Source organism: Pteropus medius, unplaced genomic scaffold (assembly GCF_902729225.1).
Source record: "Pteropus medius unplaced genomic scaffold, Ma_sr-lr_union100, whole genome shotgun sequence".
NCBI lineage: Eukaryota > Metazoa > Chordata > Mammalia > Chiroptera > Pteropodidae > Pteropus > Pteropus medius.
The window spans coordinates 32,802,749-32,826,142 of NW_024340696.1; the positions used below are offsets into that span (position 1 = coordinate 32,802,749).

At 33.5% G+C, this 23,394-nt stretch overlaps 1 protein-coding gene across 3 annotated transcripts; it reads right to left on the reverse strand.

Annotated features, from left to right (window-relative positions):
- Positions 1-664: 664 nt before the first annotated feature.
- Positions 665-22,449, reverse strand: ZUP1 (zinc finger containing ubiquitin peptidase 1). 3 transcript variants are annotated; one of them, XM_039870923.1, is made up of 10 exons: positions 22,220-22,449; positions 20,753-20,880; positions 16,159-16,269; positions 14,330-14,451; positions 12,556-12,724; positions 9,860-10,048; positions 9,404-9,569; positions 5,360-5,511; positions 4,118-4,338; positions 665-885 (listed from the first exon to the last, which is right to left on the reverse strand). In XM_039870923.1, exons 2-10 carry the CDS (start codon positions 20,865-20,867, stop codon positions 838-840), a joined length of 1,293 nt encoding a protein of 430 aa, XP_039726857.1. In that variant the 5' UTR covers positions 20,868-20,880; positions 22,220-22,449; the 3' UTR covers positions 665-837. The 3 variants fall into 3 exon arrangements, with proteins under 3 accessions (XP_039726857.1, XP_039726847.1, XP_039726850.1); XM_039870913.1 differs by having other exon boundaries at positions 20,306-20,880; XM_039870916.1 differs by having other exon boundaries at positions 20,306-20,880; positions 22,303-22,447.
- Between the last annotated feature and the right edge of the window lie 945 nt (positions 22,450-23,394).

Below are 23,394 nucleotides of genomic sequence, written 5' to 3' on the forward strand. Positions count from 1 at the left end.
CTACCTCGGCTCCTAACCTGGTTCCTGCTGCAAATTAGACCACATCTTAGCCTCTAGAGTTGCCTGGATTCCAGTGCAGTTCCCTAGCTACCTGTGGATTCTGTGAGCTTCTCTGATAATATTTCAATGAATTCCCTTTTGCTTAAATTAGCCAGTGTAGGGTTCTTTCTTGCAACCTTAGATGGCACATCCAGTACCTATCTGAATGTTTCTTTCCTAAAAGACACATTAAACACAAATCTCTAAGTGACAGTTGTATAGGTTAGAGTGTGAATATTTAACAAAAGCAAACCCCTCTTTTTAGAGCTATACCTGTTAAGTATTAAGGTTATTTCTAAGCGGTGAAGAGGGAATTTCACTGTATATGTTTCACAACAGAAGAAAGCAGAACGTTATATTGGTAAGAGCTTGGAAGTGAGAAAGCCTGGGTTCACATCCTGAATTATGATAATTTTCCCAGGCAAATTACTCAGCTCACAGAGCTGTAGCTCCTTCACACAGCTTATAATAGTATTTGTCTCAGAGAACTATTCTGAAAATTAAACTAATTAATACATGGAAAATACTAAGGGTACCTACCTAACACAAGTAAGTATTCAATAAATATTACATATAATACAAAATCAATTTCTGAAACACAGATAAGAAATTACAAAACCCACAATGAAAATAAGATATTTTATTGAAATAATTACTAAACAATAAAGCATTAATGGTATAATTTAGACATTTCAGAAACAAAATTGAGTATTTAGTGACTTCATAGATTCATAAATTGTATTAAAGAGTTTAATATCAAATTTGGAAAATTCCACAATAATTGAAATGCTTAATCCTTCAAGGAATCTTCTCGGCTGTAAAAACTTGAGAAGCTTGTCTCCTGGCCTTGAAAAGGAATTTAAAAAAATTGTTAATCAATTAATTGGAATACCTATTACTTATCATTCTAATATTAAAAAAAAAATCTGGAAATTTTTTCAAGATAATGAAAATCTCAAGTCAAATTACAACTTTGAATTTAGGAAATTAGGAATAAACATTTTTAAAGCTAAGCCATAAAAACATTCCAGATAAAGACAAAACAGAAAGAAGAAAATGTCACTTTTTTATGGAATAATGAGTCAAAAGTAAAAAAGCTGGCTCAAAGTCAGAGAGAGACAGGTAAAAACACTGAGAAAGAAAAACAGGGAGAGATGGCTATGAACAGAGAACCCTTAAGAAAATTATCTTTTTTATGGCCTTAAAAATGTCACTTTAAAAAACTTAAATGTTTGTGTTATTTTTACAACTTGACTTACAAATCAAGGTTATGTTATACTAAGCCAAATTAAAACAAAGTTAAAAATACAAGGATTACACAATGGCAAGCAAAGAATTCAGTGATGTAACTTAACTACAACATATCAAAATGTGAAAAGAATGGAAGAACATGGCTATTAAGTAGATTCGTATTTATTATTTGAATGAATTTCACGAGGAGATATTTTCTAAAATAACTGCTCCAACATCCAGAACAGAGTTTGGAATTAATAGATACTCAAAAGATATTTATGGCAGAAATGTCTTACGGTAATTATAAGACAGTTGCCAGGATAAAAAGGTTTTTGTTAAAAAAACTGATTGACTGCTCTCCTTGAATAACAGCTGTATGATTATTGAAAAATTATAATTAAGTCCAAATATGAAGAACAAAATGTGAAACGCTGCATTCTGGGATACTTTAATATACCAAATTTGTTCTGAAAGTCCTACAATTAAAACTGTAATTATTACTTAGGAAGAATAAGATGTTTGAGCTATAAAACCAAACATAAAAATAAAATCTTTTTCCTCTCTTATTTAAAGCTGCAGATTTCTATCTGATGATAGGCAGAGAAATCACTACATCAATATTTGCTGAATTTCTAGTCTATGGCCATGCCACCCTGAACACGCCTGATCCCGTCTGATCTCGGAAGCTAAGCCTTGGATGGGAGATCACCTAGGAAGACCAGGTGCTGTAGGCATAAAAAAATAAACAAACAATAAAAAAAATTTGCTGAATTTCTGCAATGTATAAAGCATTGTTATAAAGGGCAGAATAAATGTAAGACAGATGATTAAAAAAACAAAAAAGTTTGAAAGCAATATGCAAAAACTGTTGTAAATCAGTAAGTTTTTTCACTTTTCAAAATCCTTTTTTAATGATAAATGTGAAATTGTTCACACAAAAGTTTATTAGCAAACATGAAACTATGAGACTGTATCCTCACATAAGTAATATAGGGCTCTGGATGTAAATTGCCTGGATTGGAATCCTGATTCTGTTACTTAGTAGCTGTGTGACTTTAGCAATATGACAATTTCTCTGAGGACACCTATCCTCATCTTTAAGTGAGAAAAACAGTGCCTATTTTACAGGGCAGTTGTGTAGATTACGTTAGTTAATATATGCGAAATGCTAGGGATAGCACCTAGTAGAAAGTAAGTACTACACAAGCGTTACTTTTTTATTAAGTGTTACTTTTATTAATACAGTAAGTCCTCACTTAACTTTGTCAATGAGTTCTGCAAGTTTAAGCAAAATGATGTAAAACAAAACCAACTGTATCATAGGCTAATTGATATAAACATGAATTAAGTTTCTAGGCATCTCATAAATGTTATAACAAAACAACATTGAATAAAATGATGTTCTTTGAGGACCTGCTGTAATACAATTTTAATCATATTATAAATATTATTCCTTCTCAATTTGGCAGTATTGGACACTGTCAGCCGAGTTCTGATTCTTATGGTTAAAGATACAGCTACTCTCTGTAACTCAGGAAGGAAGGAGGGAAAGAGGGAAGGAGGGAAGGAAGGGATGTGAAGGAGGAGTGTGGGGAGGAAAAGAGAAGGAGGAGGTGGTGGGAGGGAAGGGAGAGAGAGGGAAAGAGGGAGAGAGAGGAGAGAGGGAGAGGGAGGGAGTGTGAGGGAGGGAGGGAAGGAAGGAAGGAAGGAAGGAAGAAAAGAAAGAGAAGAAAGAAAGAAAGAAAAGAAAGAAACAAACAAACAAGTGTACATTTTTAGTATTCTAATACCACCAAGGTCTCAGTTTCCAAAACCAGAAATAGCTAACTAAAATGTTCAGCTAGACTCCATGATAATATTTAACCCCACCTATGCTCTCAATTTATCTGCATACTGGTGAACAAGCATCTTGGTATTTTATAATAATTAAAATTACCCTATAACTTTATCTAGCCAAATTAATAACAGAGTGAAAATAATGAATGCAATTTTGGTATTTAAATCACTGCAAAGAAACCTTTAATGAATTGCTATTAAACTGAGGAATCTCTTAAACAATCCTTGCCTTTTATATCTCAAGTTGTGAGGCTAAAAAGATTACCCTAGCTCCCTCTCTCATTTCAAACAATTTTAGTCCTTTCTCCCATGATCCTGTTATTTTCCATAAATGCTCCTCTTTAGTCTTCTATCTCTTCTCTCTTTAGAGGGAAACAAATCAGTGCGAAGTACTCTAATAGAGACATTATTTTTTCTTTAAAATTCCGAATACTGTATAACTTCTAGACTTGATATGCTACCACACAGCTTCTTTATGCTACGTATAAATTCCTCAAAATTTTTCTATAATGTACCATTCATCACTTAACTGCAAGGGATAAAAAGGCAACTGTATTGAAGTTAAATTAAGAATTGTGTATATCCGAAAAGCCCAAGTGTACAACATAGAGCCTCAGAAATCACAGGAATCACATTTCATAAACAATAATTATAAGACCAATATGAGTTAGGTTTCCTTGGATTAAAATTAAGTTAGGTTTTCTTACCACATGTTATACATGTTGCTATTTTTCATCATTCACCTGACATTAAAAATTATTTTTTATAAAATTAAGTATTTTTATGAAGCTGTGAGTAAAGTATAAGAAAATAATTAGGTACCATTTGAAATTTAAAGACATCCATTCCAGAAACTAAATGACATAAAAACAAAATATCTTTCCCAACTTAACGATGTAGAATAAAATGTTAAGCAATACAAAGGGATAATATTGATTTTAACTAAAAAATTTTAAACTCTGAAGTTCAACTTGTTTAAGCTTCACCTAATAAATATTCAGATACTTACAACTTTCTCCTCTGAAGTGAGAACACCCTCTATTGACACTATCTGGTACTGTTTATGTTTTAAATTTCCTACGAATTTCCGAAGTTGCTTGAGATTGCTAGCCTCCATGTCTTGCTTTAATAGTTTCTGCATTTCTCGAGAAGGACATCCGGGATCAAATATTAGTAAACATAATGTTCGATTTTTTCTTTCTTCAATTCCAACAACTGTTCGACTGTGACCTATCAAAAATAAAATAACAGATATATATGTATATATCTATAGCTATACATACATATATAACTATGCACGCACACACACACACACACAGAGTATATCTGTGTTTAGAATATATAGTCAGTCCCTCTGACATGGAGGTATCTGGGCTCTTTCACTCTTAAAACATGAGAGTTTAGTTCTATTTCCTAACCTTCAGTTTCTTTTGTTAAATTTTAGTTTTCTAAAGGCTTCATTACAAAAAATTCTACTTCTACTGTGCCACATATTTCAGTTTTTATTCCCTAATCCCTTGCCCCTTTTTATTCAAATTACCTGAAATGAAAAGATTTAAAATTTATCTACCATAGAACAAAACTCTCATAGTTCCAAAAGGTAAACAAAAATAAATTTATATATACTAGAATTTCAATAGGGAGAGCTTAACCTTTATAGCTTGTATTCCTAAATGATGAAATCCCTAACATTTACTTCTCCTTATTCCTGCCAATCCAAATCATCCATTCAACAAAATTTATCAAGTATCTATATGTCAGGCACTATTTCAGACAGTGATACAGAAACAAACAAAACAAACATTTCTGCCTTCACAGAGCTTATATTCTAATTGGAAGAAACACTCTATAAACGAGATAAAGTATATATTGTGTTAGATAAAAACAAATAAAGCAGAGAAGAGAGATACGAAATGCCAGTAGTAGGGGATTAGGATAATGAGATGAAACTTTAAACAAGGTAGTCAGGGAAAGCCTCGCTGAAGTGACACATGAGTAAAGACCTGATAAAAGTAAGGGATGAACAGTAAAGGAGTAAAGCCGACAGCTCTGAAGATGCCAGAGATATTGCCTTTCATCATCCAGGAATGTATTATAATTAAAATGTAGCTATGAAAATAAGACTACTGTCACAATACTCTCCTCCTCTCCATTTTCAGAATCTTAACCTGTCCTAAAGCAAAAGCCAATAAGTTGTCTTATAAAGATACTGTCTTATAAGTTAAACTTATTATCTATATATTATACTAACCTTGATGCTGAAGATAGATAGGAGGTTTAGATGTACATACTACTTTCTGACTCCTTTCCCCCTCTGAAGAATAATAATTCAATATCCATTCAAATAAGCGAGGGTGCGTACCTAAAGGACCAGTTGACTTGTGAAAATCAACAATATGACACCTATAAAAAGTTGACAAAATGAATAATTTAGAGAATATTTTAAAAAAATATTTTAATCAGTGGTGTTATCAAATACAAATACTTTTTAATTTAGAACTAATTTTATCTCATCATGTTTTTCCTAAGAAGAAATACATATTTTATTATTTATCTGAAAAACTGTGATTTTATGAGAAAATAATTACTTAAATAATTTCAAAATAAGGTTGATGACTGATCTAAAAGTTACATTTTCTGACATATAAAATCTGCACGAACAGTAAATGAGGATCATACTTGATTTTTAAAAGTCATCTACATATAACCTGAGACACAGCTTTTATCCTAAAGCTTCTAAACCTGGTAATCAATCAGAAGCCAACTTCTAATTTTAATTCCTCAATAGCCACTCATATCTATCAAAAATCTACTGAATATTTTTTTGTCGGTTCTCTCAAATTCCAATAATAGACAATAAAAGAATACCTGTAAAAATCATAGAAAAACCTGTTATGTACCCCCATTTTACATCTATGTCCTATTTGACGCTGGACTCAGTAGTATTATTTCCTCAAGAGGAAGTCAACCTTGAATAAACAAAATTATTTTAATCAGAAGCATTGTTTATACTCTTCAACAACTATTTTTAAAAGGTCAGGTATAAACGAAAGCAATTAAAAGCTTTATTTTCACTTTATAACACAGATAATTGTCTTTGTTTTTCTGGGCAATAAAACCTCCAAGTACATCCAAATTGTAACGGTTGCTATCTTTAGCCTCAGTAAGTTTAAAGTCAATAACCTTCAAACTGACACTGTTGAGTTTTAAATGTTGAAATGAACATTTGGATAAATTGTTAAAAAGTAGAAACAGTGCTTTGTGGTTAGCAGTTGACTGCATGTTTAGATTGGGAATTTGAATAGTACCGTACAGAGTATAATTCATAGAGAGCAACAGGAAGATATTTCGATAACTAGTAAACAAATTTATGGTTTATTAATAAAAAGGCTTTATTGAAAGACTAAACTATTTCAGGTACCAAGAAAAAATCTGGATACATCAGGTATTTTAGATGGAAATTTTCCTTTCCTTAAAACTTATTACTTAGAAACAGACATAGAAGGAAGTAGAGTCATGAAGCTTAAGGCAAACTTTCCATTAAAGATGATCACAGGCACCTCTGGTTTCCTCTTGAAAGCTCAACATACTACTGAAGGAGAAAAAGATTTAAACACTCAAGTAGTGTACGGAGGAGGCAAGAGAATTAAAAATGTTAATCAAGCCACATTCAGAGATTGCAATAAGCTGATCAGCCCTGCAGCCAGGCCAGCAGGCCACCTTCAGAACAAAGGAAGATTTCTGCTGGGATTACTAACAACCCATTCCCCACACCTGTGAAGGGGAAACAGGAACTAAGAGTCATTTCCTATGGCTAAAGCCATTGGGGAACCAACCAATAGATTAAAGGCAAAGAACTGCCAGCATGCTTTTCACTGTACATTCCTACCTTTTCGTGTTACATACCCTTCCTCTTCCTCACTATATGTCCATATCAAAGGAAATGGGAACTAAAGAATGACATGTAAACTGAATTCCCTGAACACTCAAAGAGTCCCTCTCAGTGCCTTTACTCTGTCCCTCTCGTGGCCCCTCTGTCTCTCTTACTGCCTTTCCTTGTCTTTACTATCTCAGGGTCCCTCTCAGTGCCTTTATTCTGTCTCTCACTGTCTCTCTCATTGTCCCTCTCATTCTCTGCCTCCGAGAGGAGACTACAATCTGTCTGTGGAGTGTTACTCCTTTTCTAATAAACTTTCTTTGGACTCTAACTTTGGCGTGTGTGTTGAATTCTTTCTATACTCTCCACCAAAGGACCCTCTTCTTCTCTCCAAAGGACCCTCTTTTTCTTTTGGTTCAGGCCTTGGTCTCCCCTCCCTGGCCCCCAACTCAGGGAAATTTGCCCAGTCCTGCATGACAAAGACAAGGAGAATGGGAACAGATAAGAAACTGCCACACATTTTTGAAAAATGGTAAACAGCATAAAAGTGAATGCAAAAAAATAAAGACAATTGTCTTAAAACTCCAGAGAGGTTGGAAGCTTAGAGGCACCAGATATTGGGGAGAACAGCAGTGGTGCTAAAAATATGAGATTAATTGAAAGTTTCAATAAAGAAGGTAAATCACTCCTCAATTCTCACCACTCACTGCGCCCCCTGCCCCAACCCCAAGGCAAGAGCTGTAACAGAAGAATGGAGAACTCTTTTCTCAATGGCCTCTGAAGAAAGATATTTGAGAGTTATCCAATCAAATAGCAAACTTCCATAGATATGAAAACATAGATATGAAAACAAATTAACATGGAGCGAACAGAAAAATGCAAGGAAGAAAAAGATACAAAATGTTGGGAAAAATTTTGCTACCATATAAGGCTATGATGCTATGACATTACCCCTTAAAATTAAAACACATGATTGCTAAAATAAACATTTCGATAGAGTAGTTGGGAGAAAAAGTTGAGTGAATCATATAGAAAACAGAAAGCAAAAATAAAAAATGAGACATACCCAATAAACTTATAAAGTCAAAGTTCAGTGGTCAACTAACAGGAGTTTCAGAAAGAAAAATAAAGGAAATGAAGGGATTATAATTATAAAACAACAACGTTAACTTCTGAGCTCTTCATATACACCAGTCACAGTTCTAAGCACGTTATCATCTCATTTAATTATCACTATAACTCTGTGAAGCAGTTACCATTTACATGTTCTTTTTTCAGTGGTAGAACTAGGGTACAGACAAGTCAGAGAGCTAGTGGGTAGGAAAGCTAGATGCAACTGCAGGCAGTCTGACTCCAAAGTCCAAGCTCTTAACCACTATACTCAGATCTTACTACTCACAGCTTCAGATTCAAAAGGAAAAAACAAATGCCCAACACAATGAATTAAAGCCCCACATCCCATGGTGAAATTTCATTAATATCAGGGCAAAAAGAATCAAAAAATTTTCAGAGAAAATAAATATGTTATATATATAGGAATGAAAATCAGGTGGCATCTCATCTTCTCAATAGTAATACTGATTGTGAGAAGTCTAGAGAGTAAAAATCTAATTTAATCTGAAAACAATTTTGAATTTAAAATAATATAGCCGTCCAAAGTATCACTTAAGTAATGAGGACTAGGCACCCTTTCTCAGGAAACTAATGAAGGAAATGTTTAAGCAAAAGAGAGTAATCCAAGGAAAAGAAAGACTTGAAATCCAGGAAAAATCGTCTCGAAGTCAAGAAAACAGTGAAGAAATGCTACATGACTATAGCTGCACAGGAGATCTAGAAGGCAAATAATCCAGACTGGAGCAAAGAGGATAGATAGATGGCTTTAAGAAACAGGTGCCTGGGAGAAAGGAGTGTCTCAGATTACACGACAGTAGAGTGTCTGGAATAACTTGAGACCATGATGTGGTCAAATAGTAAAAGGAAAAGCAATTTTTAACTTGAGGGAAAAAAAATTTAAACTTTCAAGAAAGAAAAAAAATCAGCAATGAATAATATAGTCATGATGTAAACTCTGAATTTAATTTAATAAAAACTGAGATTCAACCATGTTAGAAGGATTGACGGTGAACAGGTGGGAGATATAAGAGGAATGCAATAAACAGACAATCACGAAAACTGATAAACCAAGAAAAAGCCATAAAAGAATATCATTTAAAAACAATGAAAGTGACAGCTGCCTCTGAGAAACAGTACTTGAGAACAGAAATGAGCATGAGATAGAGAGTTGCTGGTTTTCATTATAAGATTTTCAGTGCTACTTAAATTTTATTTTCTAACTATCACTTTGATAGAAAAAAAAGCAACAACAATAAAACCTCTCAGGTATGACGATAATATTAATTTGGCTTTTTAGGTACATACTTTACCCTTAGGGAGGTCAGAAGTGTATATACTTCACATGCTCCGATCCAGGCCTTTGTTCCCTGTAACCTGTTATTAAGTTGAGAGGCACCCTGAGGATCAAAACCTTCCTTCCATGCATCTTCAATCATAGACTGAATTTTTGGAATACAAGGAACTGACATACCTAAAATCATACAAGCAAACATGTTATATAACAGTTACTAAGGTGCTGAATGTTATTTAGTAGTAAACCATATACTCTAGAGAAACCTACAACACAGTTTTTAAAGTTATTCCTGACACCTTCTATTGTCTCAGTTTCTCTTTCTCCAACCAGAATACAGTTTACTAATGTAGATATCCACCAAAATACTTCTTCATTAAAGCTATTAGTTGTGCCTATTATGTATTAATTCATTCCATATCACATGTACTTTATTAGATGACAAGTTCAAAGTACTGTATTTCACATACCTTTCACGCAATCATCATAAGCATCATTTTGTAATAATGATGAAAGTAGCATTTGGAAATTTCTGTAACCACAACCCCAACCTCTGTCACCAAAAGATGACTGAAAGTGGTCCACCACTGTAGAAAGCCACACACGCCTCACATCTGGGGCAGCATTCTGATAATACCTATAAAGTGCTTCAATAATTCCTGAAGTAGAAAAGAGATTTAGAAGATTTAGAAGTATTAGAAGATTATCATCTTTCTATGGCTAATATATTTCTAATATCAATCTGTCCCTCAAGCACCACATCTAAATCCTGTCAATTCCATCTTTATCTTTTCACTGATATAACCTTAGTTCATGTCCTGTTTCATTGCTTATCAAAAGGATATATATACTATAGGGCAATAATCTTTTACAGATATATTTATTTTTAATTACATATACACTAGTGTATTCCATAGTAATTCTTAAATATATGCACAAATAGAAATTAAAGAATGCCATGAATTAAAACCAAATAGAAGTTCTATTTTTTTCCTGTATACTCTAATGAATCATATTACACACCTGCTGGGATCTCCTATTCCATATAGAAACCTCTTCAAATGGAGACCCTTAGAGAAGTATAAAGTCAGCCTTCAGAAACAGACACATGAGTATATGAAAATATATGACTTATGATATTACAAGTAAGTGGGGGAAAATACAGTTTCACTAAATGGTACTGAGATAAATATGCAATAAGAACTTTTAAGTATTGTTATAAATAAGGGGAAAATATTTGATCTAGTTCTGCTCTTTCTCTCCCTCCCTCGCATATACATATGTACAAATAAATTCCAAGTGGATTAAAGTCAAAATATGAAAAGCAAAGTATAAATATTTAAAGAAAGTAGAAAGAAATGTTTATGATCGCAAAGAAATGTTTATGGGGGAATTTATTAAACGAAGACATTTAGGATACAAATAAAGGGAGAGATTAAGAAATTTGATTATATTCAAATTTAAAACTGTCTAATTAAAGACACCATGCACAAAATTTAAAGGCAAAATTATAGACTTGAAGAAGGTATCTGTACTTCATATAATCAACAAAGAATTAGAATCTTGAATAGTTAAAGGACTCCCACAAATTAACAAGAAAAACAATCCAACAGGGAAGGACAAAGGAAAGGGACAGGTTATTTACTGAAGGAACTACCTTAGGAGAAACCAGGGAAATGCAAATTAAGACATGTATCATCTCATGTCCTATTGAATAGCAAAAATTAAGAAGTGTCACCATACAAAGTGTGAATGAAGATATACTGATGCAAATGTAGATTACAACCATTTTGGAAAATGATTCCACAATAACCTTAACAAAATTAAAGATGCACATGCCCTTAAATTTAGTACTGTATTTCCAGTTCCGGATACAAAATGAGAGAAACTCTTGAACGTGATCTGTTCAAAATTTGTAAGAGTGAAAAACTGGAACCAACTTAAATGTCTGTCAACATGGAGAGAGATAAATAAGCTATAATTCATACAAGAAAATACTATACAATAGTCAAAATGAATGAAATACAGCTGTAAGAATCAATATATTTGGGCAAATCAAATTAGAGCATATATATTGTATACCAGTTTGTATGTAGTTTGTATGTAGTTTAAACACATAAACTATTACATATTATTTATGGAAACCTAGAATATGGTAGAGTATTAAAACATAGGAGACTGATAAATGTCAAATTCAATATAATGGTTCCCTCTGTAGAGGAGGTGGAATTAGAATTGGAGAGTGGTACACAAGGGGTTTAATATACATGTGAAGGTTTTACAGCTTTAAAACATAAAGATGCAAAAAAGCTGGGTAGTAAGAACAAAGCTGTTTCCATATAATTTTTTTTTTTAAACAACACTAATAGACTTAAAAAAAATTAAAAACATCAGGAAAAAAGGCATTCTTCTGAGCAAGGCAAATCAGACTGAAATACTAGCTGGGCTAATAACTAGCTATGTAACCTTACCTGGGGTAAGTAATTTAACCTCTATAAGTCACAATTACCTCATTCAGAAAAATATAACAGTAAACAAGAGAATGTTGTTTTTGAGAGTTAAATGATACCCTATTGAAGTATATATAAAAGTTTTAGTGTCTAAAATTATACTGAACAATATGGCAGTCACTATCTACATGTGGGTATTGAGCACTTGAAATGTGACTTGTCCACATTGAATTTTGAAGAATGTACAAAGACTGCAAAATATCTCTTTAGTAGTTTTTAATATTGATTACATGTTGAAATAATAATATTATGGACACACTGGGTTTAAATATTATAACTTCACCTGGTCCTTTTTACTTTTTCTAGTGTGACTATGGGAACTTTAAAATTATTTGGTGGCTCACTTATATTTCTATTACATAGCATTTGTCTAGAACATAGTAAGCACGCAATAAAAACCTCTCAAAGGTTCATTTTCAAATGTCAAGCAAGTTAACAATATAAAAGAGAAGTTTTTTTTAAAGTGAATTATTTACTATAAAAATAGAAATTTAGAAGTTTCAAAACAACACATTTAGAAAAATTATTTGAATATAGTCTCCTCTAAAACTATATAGTATGAATTATGAAAATTAAGAAAAATTCAAGTAATTCTGATTATTACTTCAGTGATGTATGGAATAGTAAAATCATGATTTTGATGTTTTAATACTCACCAGAAGTTTTTGTTTTTCCATCATCAATACCAATAGCTAGTGATTCCATCATATCAGCTTTTCTTCTATGAAATTCAGATGGATGCATTCTTCCTCTATTTACTTCTCTTTCCATATTTCGTAGTTGCTGTTGTTTGTACCCTCCAGAATTATCTAAACCATACTGTCGCTAATGAACATAAAAATAAACAACTCAGTTTTTACATCCCTTTACCTCAACAAAAAACTTACCACAATTTAATTTTTCTGGAAATGCATTTTGAAACACCGGTTTATGGACTTTTGTATATGTGAACTTTAAGATTTTTATATAAAATAAATCAAGCACACAAAATTCCCTGAGTTAGTAATAATCCTTCTCTCTAAATAACTACTGTGGCGAGAGACCTATTTGTTCTGCAGTAGGCAAAGTAGAGAATCCTGTCTTTTTACTAAAAATACTGCGAAAGGCAGATGAGTTCTGAACATACTGCTGATTTTTTCAAGGAAACCTGTTAGTACTTGTTATTTAGTTCCCAGGCAGAGTTAAAAGTCCTTTTTAATCCATAATTCATTCAGGCATTCATCCTACATAGTAAACAAACTATGTTTTTGCACACTGTTTAAACAGAGAATGTCAAATAACATGTATAAAACAGCTCTACGGAAAAGTTTTGAGATCTAAGCAACTAACTTGCAAAGTTACACAGCAATTTCCCTTTGACATTGGAAACTTTTTATATTGATAACATTCAAAATTACATAGGGCAAGAAGACTTAGGAAAACCTAACTTTATGTTCTCTGAATTCTGGTGGGAAAATACTTTGAAAATAAATGAATCACCAGTGAAAAAGACAGCCTAAATTAGATGTTCTGAAGTGAAAATTAGATATTCTCACATATTATCATGTGTGAAATGTCTGAGAAAAAAGTCAGAGGTCAAATAAGTTTGGGAAAATTATGATATGCACAATGCACATTAGTATAGAAAAGGATTTGAGAAGTCTTAAAGTACACAACCTGTTTAACTGAACACTTTCAAACCTATTCAATCATAATCTCTTTTTATTTATACATTACCCTATTAGCATAAAGAAAAAGAACATTTAAAAACTATGAGTATTATTAGCACAGATGACACCACAGACCACAGTAAATTAAAACTGAAAAAAGTAGAAAAATCTATTAAAAATTTAAATGCATTCAAAATATAATCTATGCTGCCAGTTTAGTTCCACAGAGACCACCACTCACCTAAGATAAACGAAGTTTCAAATATCATCAAAAAGCACTCTCCATTAAAAATGGTTCTTTCTAAAAGTCTGAATTGTGATTGCTAAAAGAATTTAATATTCAGGATACATTAATTCTAAGTTCCTCTTTTAAGTATCTAAACAAATACTTAAATTCTGAGTGTCAGTTTCCTAATTTGCCCCATCAACTCAGGTTTGAATTCAGGCTTTACCATTTAATACTGCCTGATCCTGAGCAAGTAAAGCTACTTAAGCACCCTTTGTCTCCATTTTGTCATTTGTAGAAAAAAAATTAAAAGTCTAAAATAACTTCTTCCTGGAGTTGTGAAGATTTTGAGATACTATACATAAAATGCTTACCCCAGCACATGACCAGAATGAGTACTTATAGATGGTGGCTGATATGAACTATAAAATATCTGTTTAAAAATATTTTGTATAATAACAAGAACAAAAATAATAGCCTGAAATGTTGACAGTGTGTTTCAAAATTAACAACTCTATCAAGCCAAAATATTATAATTCTTATGAATCTATGTACCTGCAGCTTCTGAAATTCTTCTATTTCTTGTCTTGATTCTTCAGATTTCCCTCTTCTGTCTTCTTCTTCTTGAAGCTGATGAGCCAATTCTAGATCTCTAGAACACTGAACTCTATCCATGCCTATTAGATATTTTTACTATTTAGAGTAATTATTACAATCAAAGCTTGCTTATTATATGTTTATACATATTTTTTAAATGAAGGAAATATTATTTTGCTGTTTATGTCATGGAAACAATGAATACAAATCTAGCAGAACTTAAACTGCTTCTGTAAGGGTATAATCTCCATTTAAATCACTAATATTCATTGAGTATTTAGGCTGTGACATGCATTTTTCATTATCTCATTTGGATCCTTATAACAACCTTAGAAGCTAGATATTATTAACTACTGAAGAAACCAGAACTTAAGAGAAGTTAAGTAACACCCTTTGTTGTTGTTCTTCATTAACACAAATCAGGCAGATTGGCTTTTTAAAAGAAATACGGAGAAGGGGGACGGAAGATGATAAAGAGCATAAAAACGTTTGCAAAGTACAGGTATTAGATCATAACTTAATTACAGTCTGGCCCCAAAGAAATAGTACAACTTTGCGACATCTTGCCCTGTTTCATCTCTACCCAGTGTCCCACAGATCCATTAGCCAGTGGCTTTTGGCTAGTATCTTGTCTCCTTGACCTTCCAATTTGATGGTTTAATTGTGTACTTGAATACTCTTTCTTTCCTTTCAAATCTCTCAGCCCTTGCTACATCTCTCTATTTGGTCCTCACGTCCATTGTTGGAGATATGCAATTCACAACCGGTTTTTAGTGTACTTTTGAGGCTATCTACAGTGCTATACTCAAACCATATCTTTCTCTTATTACCTAGCACAGGCTTACAGAATAATTTATGTACCCATACAAAGGCTATCAGAAACAAAGTAAGAATTATCAGACATTCAGCTTCAGGGGGTTATTCTTCCACAGTAGTTAGTAGAGAATCAACAGAGTAGAAGACTGTTCCAGTTTTGCTACAGTAATTCTTATCTTGGGATTTGGCTGAGTGAACAGATAATGCTGTCCATGGAGATTACCAACTGCTACCAGGATCATTGCCACTGGACACTAAAGACCCATGCATTAACAGGTGATACCTATGTACCTTAAGAAACTGAAATCCAGTGGAACACAATTGGTTTTGCTTAGGGTCTACTTTATATTTGTTTCAATGTGATTGTGAAACTCATATGGGATCTTTCTACTTCTAAGGCACCATAATGATTACTTATACAATGCCACATTAAGAAAATAGGGGACAGAAGAAAACTTTTATAGATTCACATAAAACCAGTAAGCGATAATATAAGAAGTTAGGCAAGCAGCTGGAAATGTACTTGAAAACTTTTTAGTCACATAGTTCTCATTCTTTTTTATATGTGCCATATGGCAGCTTCCTAGTCCATCAACAATTTTTGATGACCAGATGCTAAATTCAGTTACTTCCAGTAGCTGAGAAAAATGGGCTCAACTTATAAATCAAAGAGATTTTAAAAACTGTACAATATTTCACTGTCTTCTAAATATTGGTGGTCTGGGGCAGAACCTTGGATGCACACCTCTAGTTCAGTGGTTGGTCTTCATAGTTCATTCTTCACGATTTTTCTGTGAAATAACTTCTAAAAAAAGTTGGAGCTAGGTCAAAATTCTTTAAAGGTACAGATTTATTTTTAACCAGTATGTTTTTTCTCCCTATATTTATATATCACTAATTTAAAAACTAGATGTGCCCTAGGAAGTAGAAATTAAATCATGACATACTTATTTTTAAACATGTAAACATACCTTGTCCAAAGCTGCTTTCTTCCAAATGCAAGTCAACATGTTCCTGGAGAATATGGTAATTTGTACAGATGAGTCCACACATAGGGCAGTTATATAGAGATTGATCACAGTCTGTATTAGAGATATAATTCAATTGATTTTATTTTTAAAACTTAAATTTTTCACTCCAAGTCGAAGACTATCTTATTAATTAAAGTTCTTTGCAGTTGGACTTAAATCTATTTTTCTATTTCTAGGGTTAAGATGGAAGACAAAACACGAGCACAAACTTTTCTTACCATACAATAAAAGAAAATAATACATTTAGCTTTGCAGTCAAAATAAGAAATATAGATGGAAGATTAAAACAGTAAGTAGAGGCCAGTCCAAAAAAGGACTTTAGAGGCTAAATTCTCAGCACTTTCCAAACAAAGTGGTGAGATGCAGAATTTAATCATTCAGTATAAAGCTAAGAGCTGGGGATCACACTACCTAGTTGGGTGCAGGAAATCAAAGAGCTGGATTCATAAACTAGCACTGCAGGTAGATAGGACAGCAGTGGTACCTCTCCAAGTCCAAGACCTGAGCAATACTAGGCACCAAAGAGGAACCCAGATAATGTAGAGTGAAAGCACTGATCTATCCATATATGTAAGGCTTGTTTTGGAAGTGGAATGACTATATTCAGAAAGTAGCTGAGACTGCTGTACAGCTGTATGTTTCTGAAGACAAAGCGAATGTGACTGGTCTTGTTTTAGCTGTATCAGCTGACTTTAAAACTAAACTAAGTCAATCTGATATGTTTGATTGGAGGTTGCAATCGAAAACCTTAAAAGTAGTTAATATATCTTACGGTGGTGAAGATGGAAAACAAGGTATTGAGTTATATATTAATGTCCTCTCTAAGGTGATATTCATTCAAAAGAAGAAATGAATTCAATATACTTTGATGAAATCAGCCAGGACACAGACAAGTACTGTTTTGTAGCTTAATAGGCCTATATATACTAAATAAATTGAATCAATAATTAATAACATTCTTGGGAACCAGGACCAGATGGGTTAACTGCTGAATTCTACCAAACATTTAAGGAGGAAATGATACCAATTTTCTACAATCTCTTCCAGAAAATAGAAGTAAGGGGACTACTTCCTAACTTATTTTATAAAGTTGGCATTACTCTCATAACAAAACCAGACAAAGATAACCAAGAAAACTACAGACAAATATCTCTCATGAACAGAGATGCAAAAATCCTCAACAAAATATTAGCAAGTCAAATCTAACAATATATAGAAATAATTATACACTATGATCAAGTGGGATTTATCCCAAGTGTACAAGGCTGAATCAACATTCAAAAATCAATTAATGTAATTTACCACATTAACAAGCTAAAGAAAGAAAATCACATAATCACATCCATAGATGCAAAAAAAGCATTTGACGAAATCTGACATCTATTCATGTTAAGAACTATTAGCAAACTTGATAAAGAATATCTACAAAAAGCCTACAGCTAAGCTCATAGTTAATGGTGAGAAAGGAGAAAAAGTACAAAATTCTGATAAAGGAAAGGAAATCAAAGAATAAATAAAAGGAGAGGTATTTCTTCCTCTTCACAAAAAGAAGATTAGTATTATCAAGATGTTAGTTCCTCCCAACTTGATCTATAGATTCAATGCAATCCCAATTAAAATCCCGACAAGGTATTTTGTGGATATTGTCAAACTGATTCTAAAGTTTATATGAAGAGGCAAAAGATCACAATAGGGAAGAACAAAGTCAGAGGAGTGACACTTCCTGAGTGGTATTGGAAAAAGAAGAGACAAATAGATCAATGGAACAGAATAGAGTTCAGAAATAGGCCAACATCAATACTGTCAACTGATCTCTGGCAAAGAAGAAGAAGTATTACAATGAACAAAGATAATCTTTTCAACAAATGGTACTGAAACATCTGGACATCAACATGCAAAGAAAATGAACCTAGACAGACCTTACACTCTTACAAAAATTAACTCAAAAGTGGATCGTAGACCTAAATGTAAAAAGCGAAACTACAAAATTCCTAGAACACAGAAGAAAACTTGTGTTGACCTGGGGCACGATGATGATTTTAAGACACAACACCAAAGGCATGCTCAGTGTATGAAAAAATTGATAAGATGGAATTTCATTAAAATAAAATCTATTCTACAAAAGACAATGTCAAGAGAATGAGAAAAAGGGCCACAGTATGGGAGAAAATACTGGCAGAAGACACATGTAATAAATATCTGTTATCCAAAATACACAAAAAACTAAAAATCAACAAGAAAACCAAAAAACAGATTAAAATATGGGCCGAAGACCTTCACAGACACCTCATCAAAGAAGATACACAGATTGGCAAGTAAGCATATGAAAATATATCCACCATGTGTTATTAGGGAATTGCAAATCAAAACAAGATATCACTATACACATATTAGAATGGCCAACATCTAGAATACTAACAACATAAATATTGGCGAGGATGTGGAGCAACAGAAACTCTCATTCATTGCTGTTGGGAATGCAAAATGGTACAGCCACTTTGGAAGAGTTTGGCAATTTCTTATAAAACTGTACACACTATTATCATACAAAGCAGTAATCACAATCTTTGGTATTTATTCAAGTGAACTGAAAACTTCTGTTCACACAAAAACCTGCACATAGATGTTTTACAGCAGCTTAATTCATAATTGCCCAAACTTGGAAGCAACTAAGATGTCCTTCAGTAGGTGGATAAACTGTGGTATATCCACACAATGGAATATTATCTAATGATAAAAAGAAAATAAGCTATCAAGTTGTTAAAAGACATGGGGAAAACTAAAATGCATATTACTAAGTGAAAAAAACCAATCTGAAAGAGTTATTTACTATATGATTTCAATTATATGATATTCTGGGAAAGACAAAACTGTGGAGACTGTTGAGGGGAGTGAGAACTGAAGAGGTGGAATGCAACTATTCTGTAGGATACTACAGTGGTAAGTACATGTCATACATTTGCCCAAACCTGTATAATACACAACACCAGGAGTGAACCCTAATTTAAACTACAGACCTAGAGTGATATCAATGTGTCAATGTACTCATTGATTATTAACAAGTGTTATCACTTGGTACAGGATGTTGATAGTGGAGGAGGTTATGAGTCTGTGAAGAAAAGGCATATGTGGTTTGTCTACTTTCTGCTTAATTTGGCCATGAATCTGAAATTGTTATAAAAAATAACAATTATTAATCTAAGAAATGAAAATAGACACTCTTACACCTTTTATAAAAATTAACTTAAATGAATCATAGGCTTAAATGTAAAATTCAAAACCCTAAAACTTCTAGAAGTAGGAAAGGTGACTTTGGATTTGGCAATGAGTTTTTAGATACAACACCAAAAGTACAAACCATGAAAAAAGTAACCAAATAAGCTGCGCTTTATGAATAGTAAAAATTTGCTCTGTAAAAGACAGTTAAGAGAATGAGAAGATAAGCCTCAGACGGAAAAAAAAAAATATTTGCAAAACACATATCTGATCAAGAACGTGTATCCAAAGTAAACAAATTACTCATAAAACTCAACAGTAAGAAAAAGACACAATTCTAAATGTGTACAAACAACTGAGCCTCAAAAATACATGAAACAAAACCTGATAGAGCTGAAAGGAAAAAGACAAATATGCAATTATAACTGGCAACTTCAACAATCCCTTCTCAAAAACTGGTAGATTAGGAAGGATATAGAAGATCCGAACACAATTAAAAAAAAAAAAATGATCTAACATAAATATAGAAGACTGGACACAACAACAGCAGAATTTTTTTTTTTTTCCCAAGTGTCCACGGAACATGTACTAAGATCATACACCATATCTTGGGCCATAAAACAAATATAAAGAATTGAAATAATAGAGTGTGTTCTCTGATCATAATAGAATCAAATCAGAACTCAATAACAGAAAATCAGAGTCCGGGACAGTCCCGATGACATAAAAGGTACCCTATGGAAGCTGGAATGAGTGCATTTTTCCTCAGAAAGGTTATAAAACAACTCTCAGTGTAGCAGAAACATTTATTATTTGCATCGAAATTCTCTTAAACTGAGACTGTTACTTATTATATAAAATTACACTTTACCTTCTAATGGAGTGTCTAGAAGATTGGCGTGCTTTGTTTTCACATGAGTTTCCATATCTTGACTACAATCTTCTATTTTTCCACAGAATGGACAATCGGGAGGACTATACATTGTTTCATGAACTGATCCTTTTATTTTGGATAGGTCACACTGTTTTTCCTTACTTTTTGTGAATTTCCTAGATTCTGTTAAGTTCTCTGAATAAAAGGCTTTATGTTTTAAAGTACAATCCTTAGGTAGACTTTGAGCTGAAATTTTTGGATGATTAGATGCACAAGCTGAATGAATACTTGAATTAACTTCCATTCTACACTGTGCAGTGTTGTCCTTCCCATTTTCTGAAGTTCCATACTGTATTGTACTGATCCTCTCAAAGTTTCTTTCTAGTTCATTTTGCTCAAAATGAGCAGTTTCAATATGAAAACACATTTCATCATAATTCACACCTGACAACTTGCAAAATGGACATATAACTTCACTTTCCATGTGAACAATCAGGAGGTGAGCCTTCATGTCTGGTTCTGAGGTTACTGTTTCACCACAAATATCACAAGAAAGCATGGTAAACAGGTAGCTAAAAAAGAACACAAAATTATTTTAAATTAGAAAGTAAGAGTTGAAGAAAAAGAAAATGCATTTGATAAAATTATCTGGAAAAATTAAATTTATTTAAAGCTGGATTTAGAGGAAACACTTTTCAATGTACTTACTGTTCCTCAAATATACAACAAACTTATAAATCTCAACCAAAATTTCGCTACTGTATTTCAAGTTTATGGTTTCAATAAAACAAAGCAATAATATTGCAAATTAAAATAAATAAGTTTTCAAATATTTCAAAAAATGTGTCTAAGAGAGAAAAAATATAACGTTTAAAAAAATTGCCCAGGTAAGAAAAATCAGATAAGAGGAAACAAAGTGAATAAGCTTTATCAACTGATGTATCTAAATACAGAAACTTAGAGTTGTTAATTATGGAGATGGTAAATAAACACATCTTAATAATAGCAGTTAACAGTTAAGGAGCTTTACACATGTCAAACCATTCTGTCTTAGATATATCACCACAGACAGAAAGTGGTTAGCCAAAAGGCTAACGCAGTCAGGCTCCAGAAGATGCACTCTCAACCCAAAGAATAGAAGCAGAGTGAGCATAGTAGAAAAGAACGCTGATTCGAGTTAAGAGAACTGGATTATAATCTCATTCAGGTTTTATAATTTTAGGTAAACACCTCACCTCTTTGAGGATCGGTCTGTACTAAATGCGCAGTCGCTTTTGAGTTTTATGGACTGATAAAAGTACTGGCTACCGACAAAAGATTATTTGGCGATGAAATAACTTGAAAAAGCAATCACGGCCACAATCTTCCTACTACAGACCACAGTTCAGTTAAGGGCTTTTTTTTTTTTTTTTTTTTTTAATCTGAAAAGCTTTTATGTTTTAAAGTACAATCCTTAGGTAGACTTTGAGCTGAAATTTTTGGGCTTAGTTCGGGAGGCCTCGGCATTGGCCCGGAGAAAAGAAAGATAAGGAAACTATTCTCATCATTTAAATAAATTAAGTTTTATAAGAACTCCCTATACCGTCCTTATTTTTCTCATTATTTTTCAGAAAAGCGAAAATAGTCTGGCTTTAGAGGGGACTTCCTCCAAACCCCAGAGGAAAAATAGCCACACGCTGAGAGATTATTCCTTTCCCGTGGCTGAGACACGGCTAGACGCAGGATACTGGGTGAGAGCTGTAAGGAGGAGGGTGACAGGTGCTGGGGTGGGTGCGTGGTGAGACGGGCGGTAAGGGCCAACGTCCCTAACACGAAACCAGCTCTGACATTAACTAAGTCAAAGCTCTGGGCCTGGGAAATGAGGACTGGGCAGTTCCTACCCGCCCAGAGATTCGGCCGCAGCCACACTACCTTATGCTTGGTTCCCTTTTGGGGTCCCGCAGCTGACACGGTCTGGCTCGCAGGCAGAGGAGTGCGTGCTCGGCATCGATTACCTTTTCGGGCCTGAAAGACAAAGGCAGGACCTCTCTTCACCCAGAGGTTCACAATTAACCAAGAAAAGAACCAGGGACTTCAAAAGATCTCAGCCCCCAGCGTCACATTCAAAAAAGCGTTTCCTCTGTTCCCCGGAAGGGAAGAGCTCCCAGCATGCACCACTCCACGCTGGTCTCGGTTGTAGTGCATTCTGGAAGTCGTAGTCGTTTTTCCATCTTCCCATTAGGGTTCTGACTCCTAATTTACTAGGAGAGACACTAGGCTCTGCGGTCTTTCTGAATAAATTCCTAGGGAGGGTCCTAGGACATTACATGAGTCCACAGTATCCACTGTCTAGGGTCTGGACAGCACTCTAGTCTATTGTCAATGAAAGATTTATGATGCTACTAGGTGTCACACTCCAAATTATGTTCCGCAGATGGAGGATGACTTACTACAGGTTCTTGCCTCAAGATTACAAAATCACCGTACCTTTTTTATTTTTCTTTTTACAGCTCAGTCTTTATTTCACTCAACAAATATTTAACGGTGTCTATTGGAAAGGCATTCTGCACAGAACTGGAGCTGCAGTAGTAATCAAAATACACAAAATCCAGGCCATTTAAAGCTTACATTCTGATGAGACAGAAAATACACAAATAAACAAACTGATCACGATATATATTATGAAGGAAATAAAACTGGGTTATTTATAGAAAAGATAAATGTAGTTAGACAAGGTCTCTCTGAGAAGATGAACAAATCTTGCATCAACAAGAGGAAGAGCATTCTAGGCAGAGAAATTAATAAGAACAAAGGCTCTAAGACTGGAACAAAAAGAACATTTTGTGATCTGAGCATAATGTTCTAGAAGTGGTTACAACATGAGATCAGAGTTGTAGGCAGGGGCCAAATCATGTAGGGCCTTGTAGAAAACTATTGGAGTATTTAAATAGGAGAGTGGCATGATCTGATGCTGTACAGTATATATTTTAAAAATAATTCTGGGGGTTGAGTGGTTAAACAAGACAAACTGAATACGTACATTTATATTCCTTGCTTCTCAAAATCTACTAAAGTAACAGTAGAATAAAAAATAATAAAAATAAATG

Bases quoted from the DNA above. Each gene is read 5' to 3' on its own strand.
- ZUP1 (XM_039870913.1), bottom strand. From the start codon at position 20,867: ATGCTTTCTTGTGATATTTGTGGTGAAACAGTAACCTCAGAACCAGAC. The intron at 4,339-5,359 runs GTTAGTATAATA...TATTTTTGATAG, and splicing joins TATCTATCTTCAGCATCAAG to GTCACAGTCGAACAGTTGTT. The intron at 886-4,117 runs GTAAGTATCTGA...TTCCTTTTCAAG, and splicing joins TCACTTCAGAGGAGAAAGTT to GCCAGGAGACAAGCTTCTCA.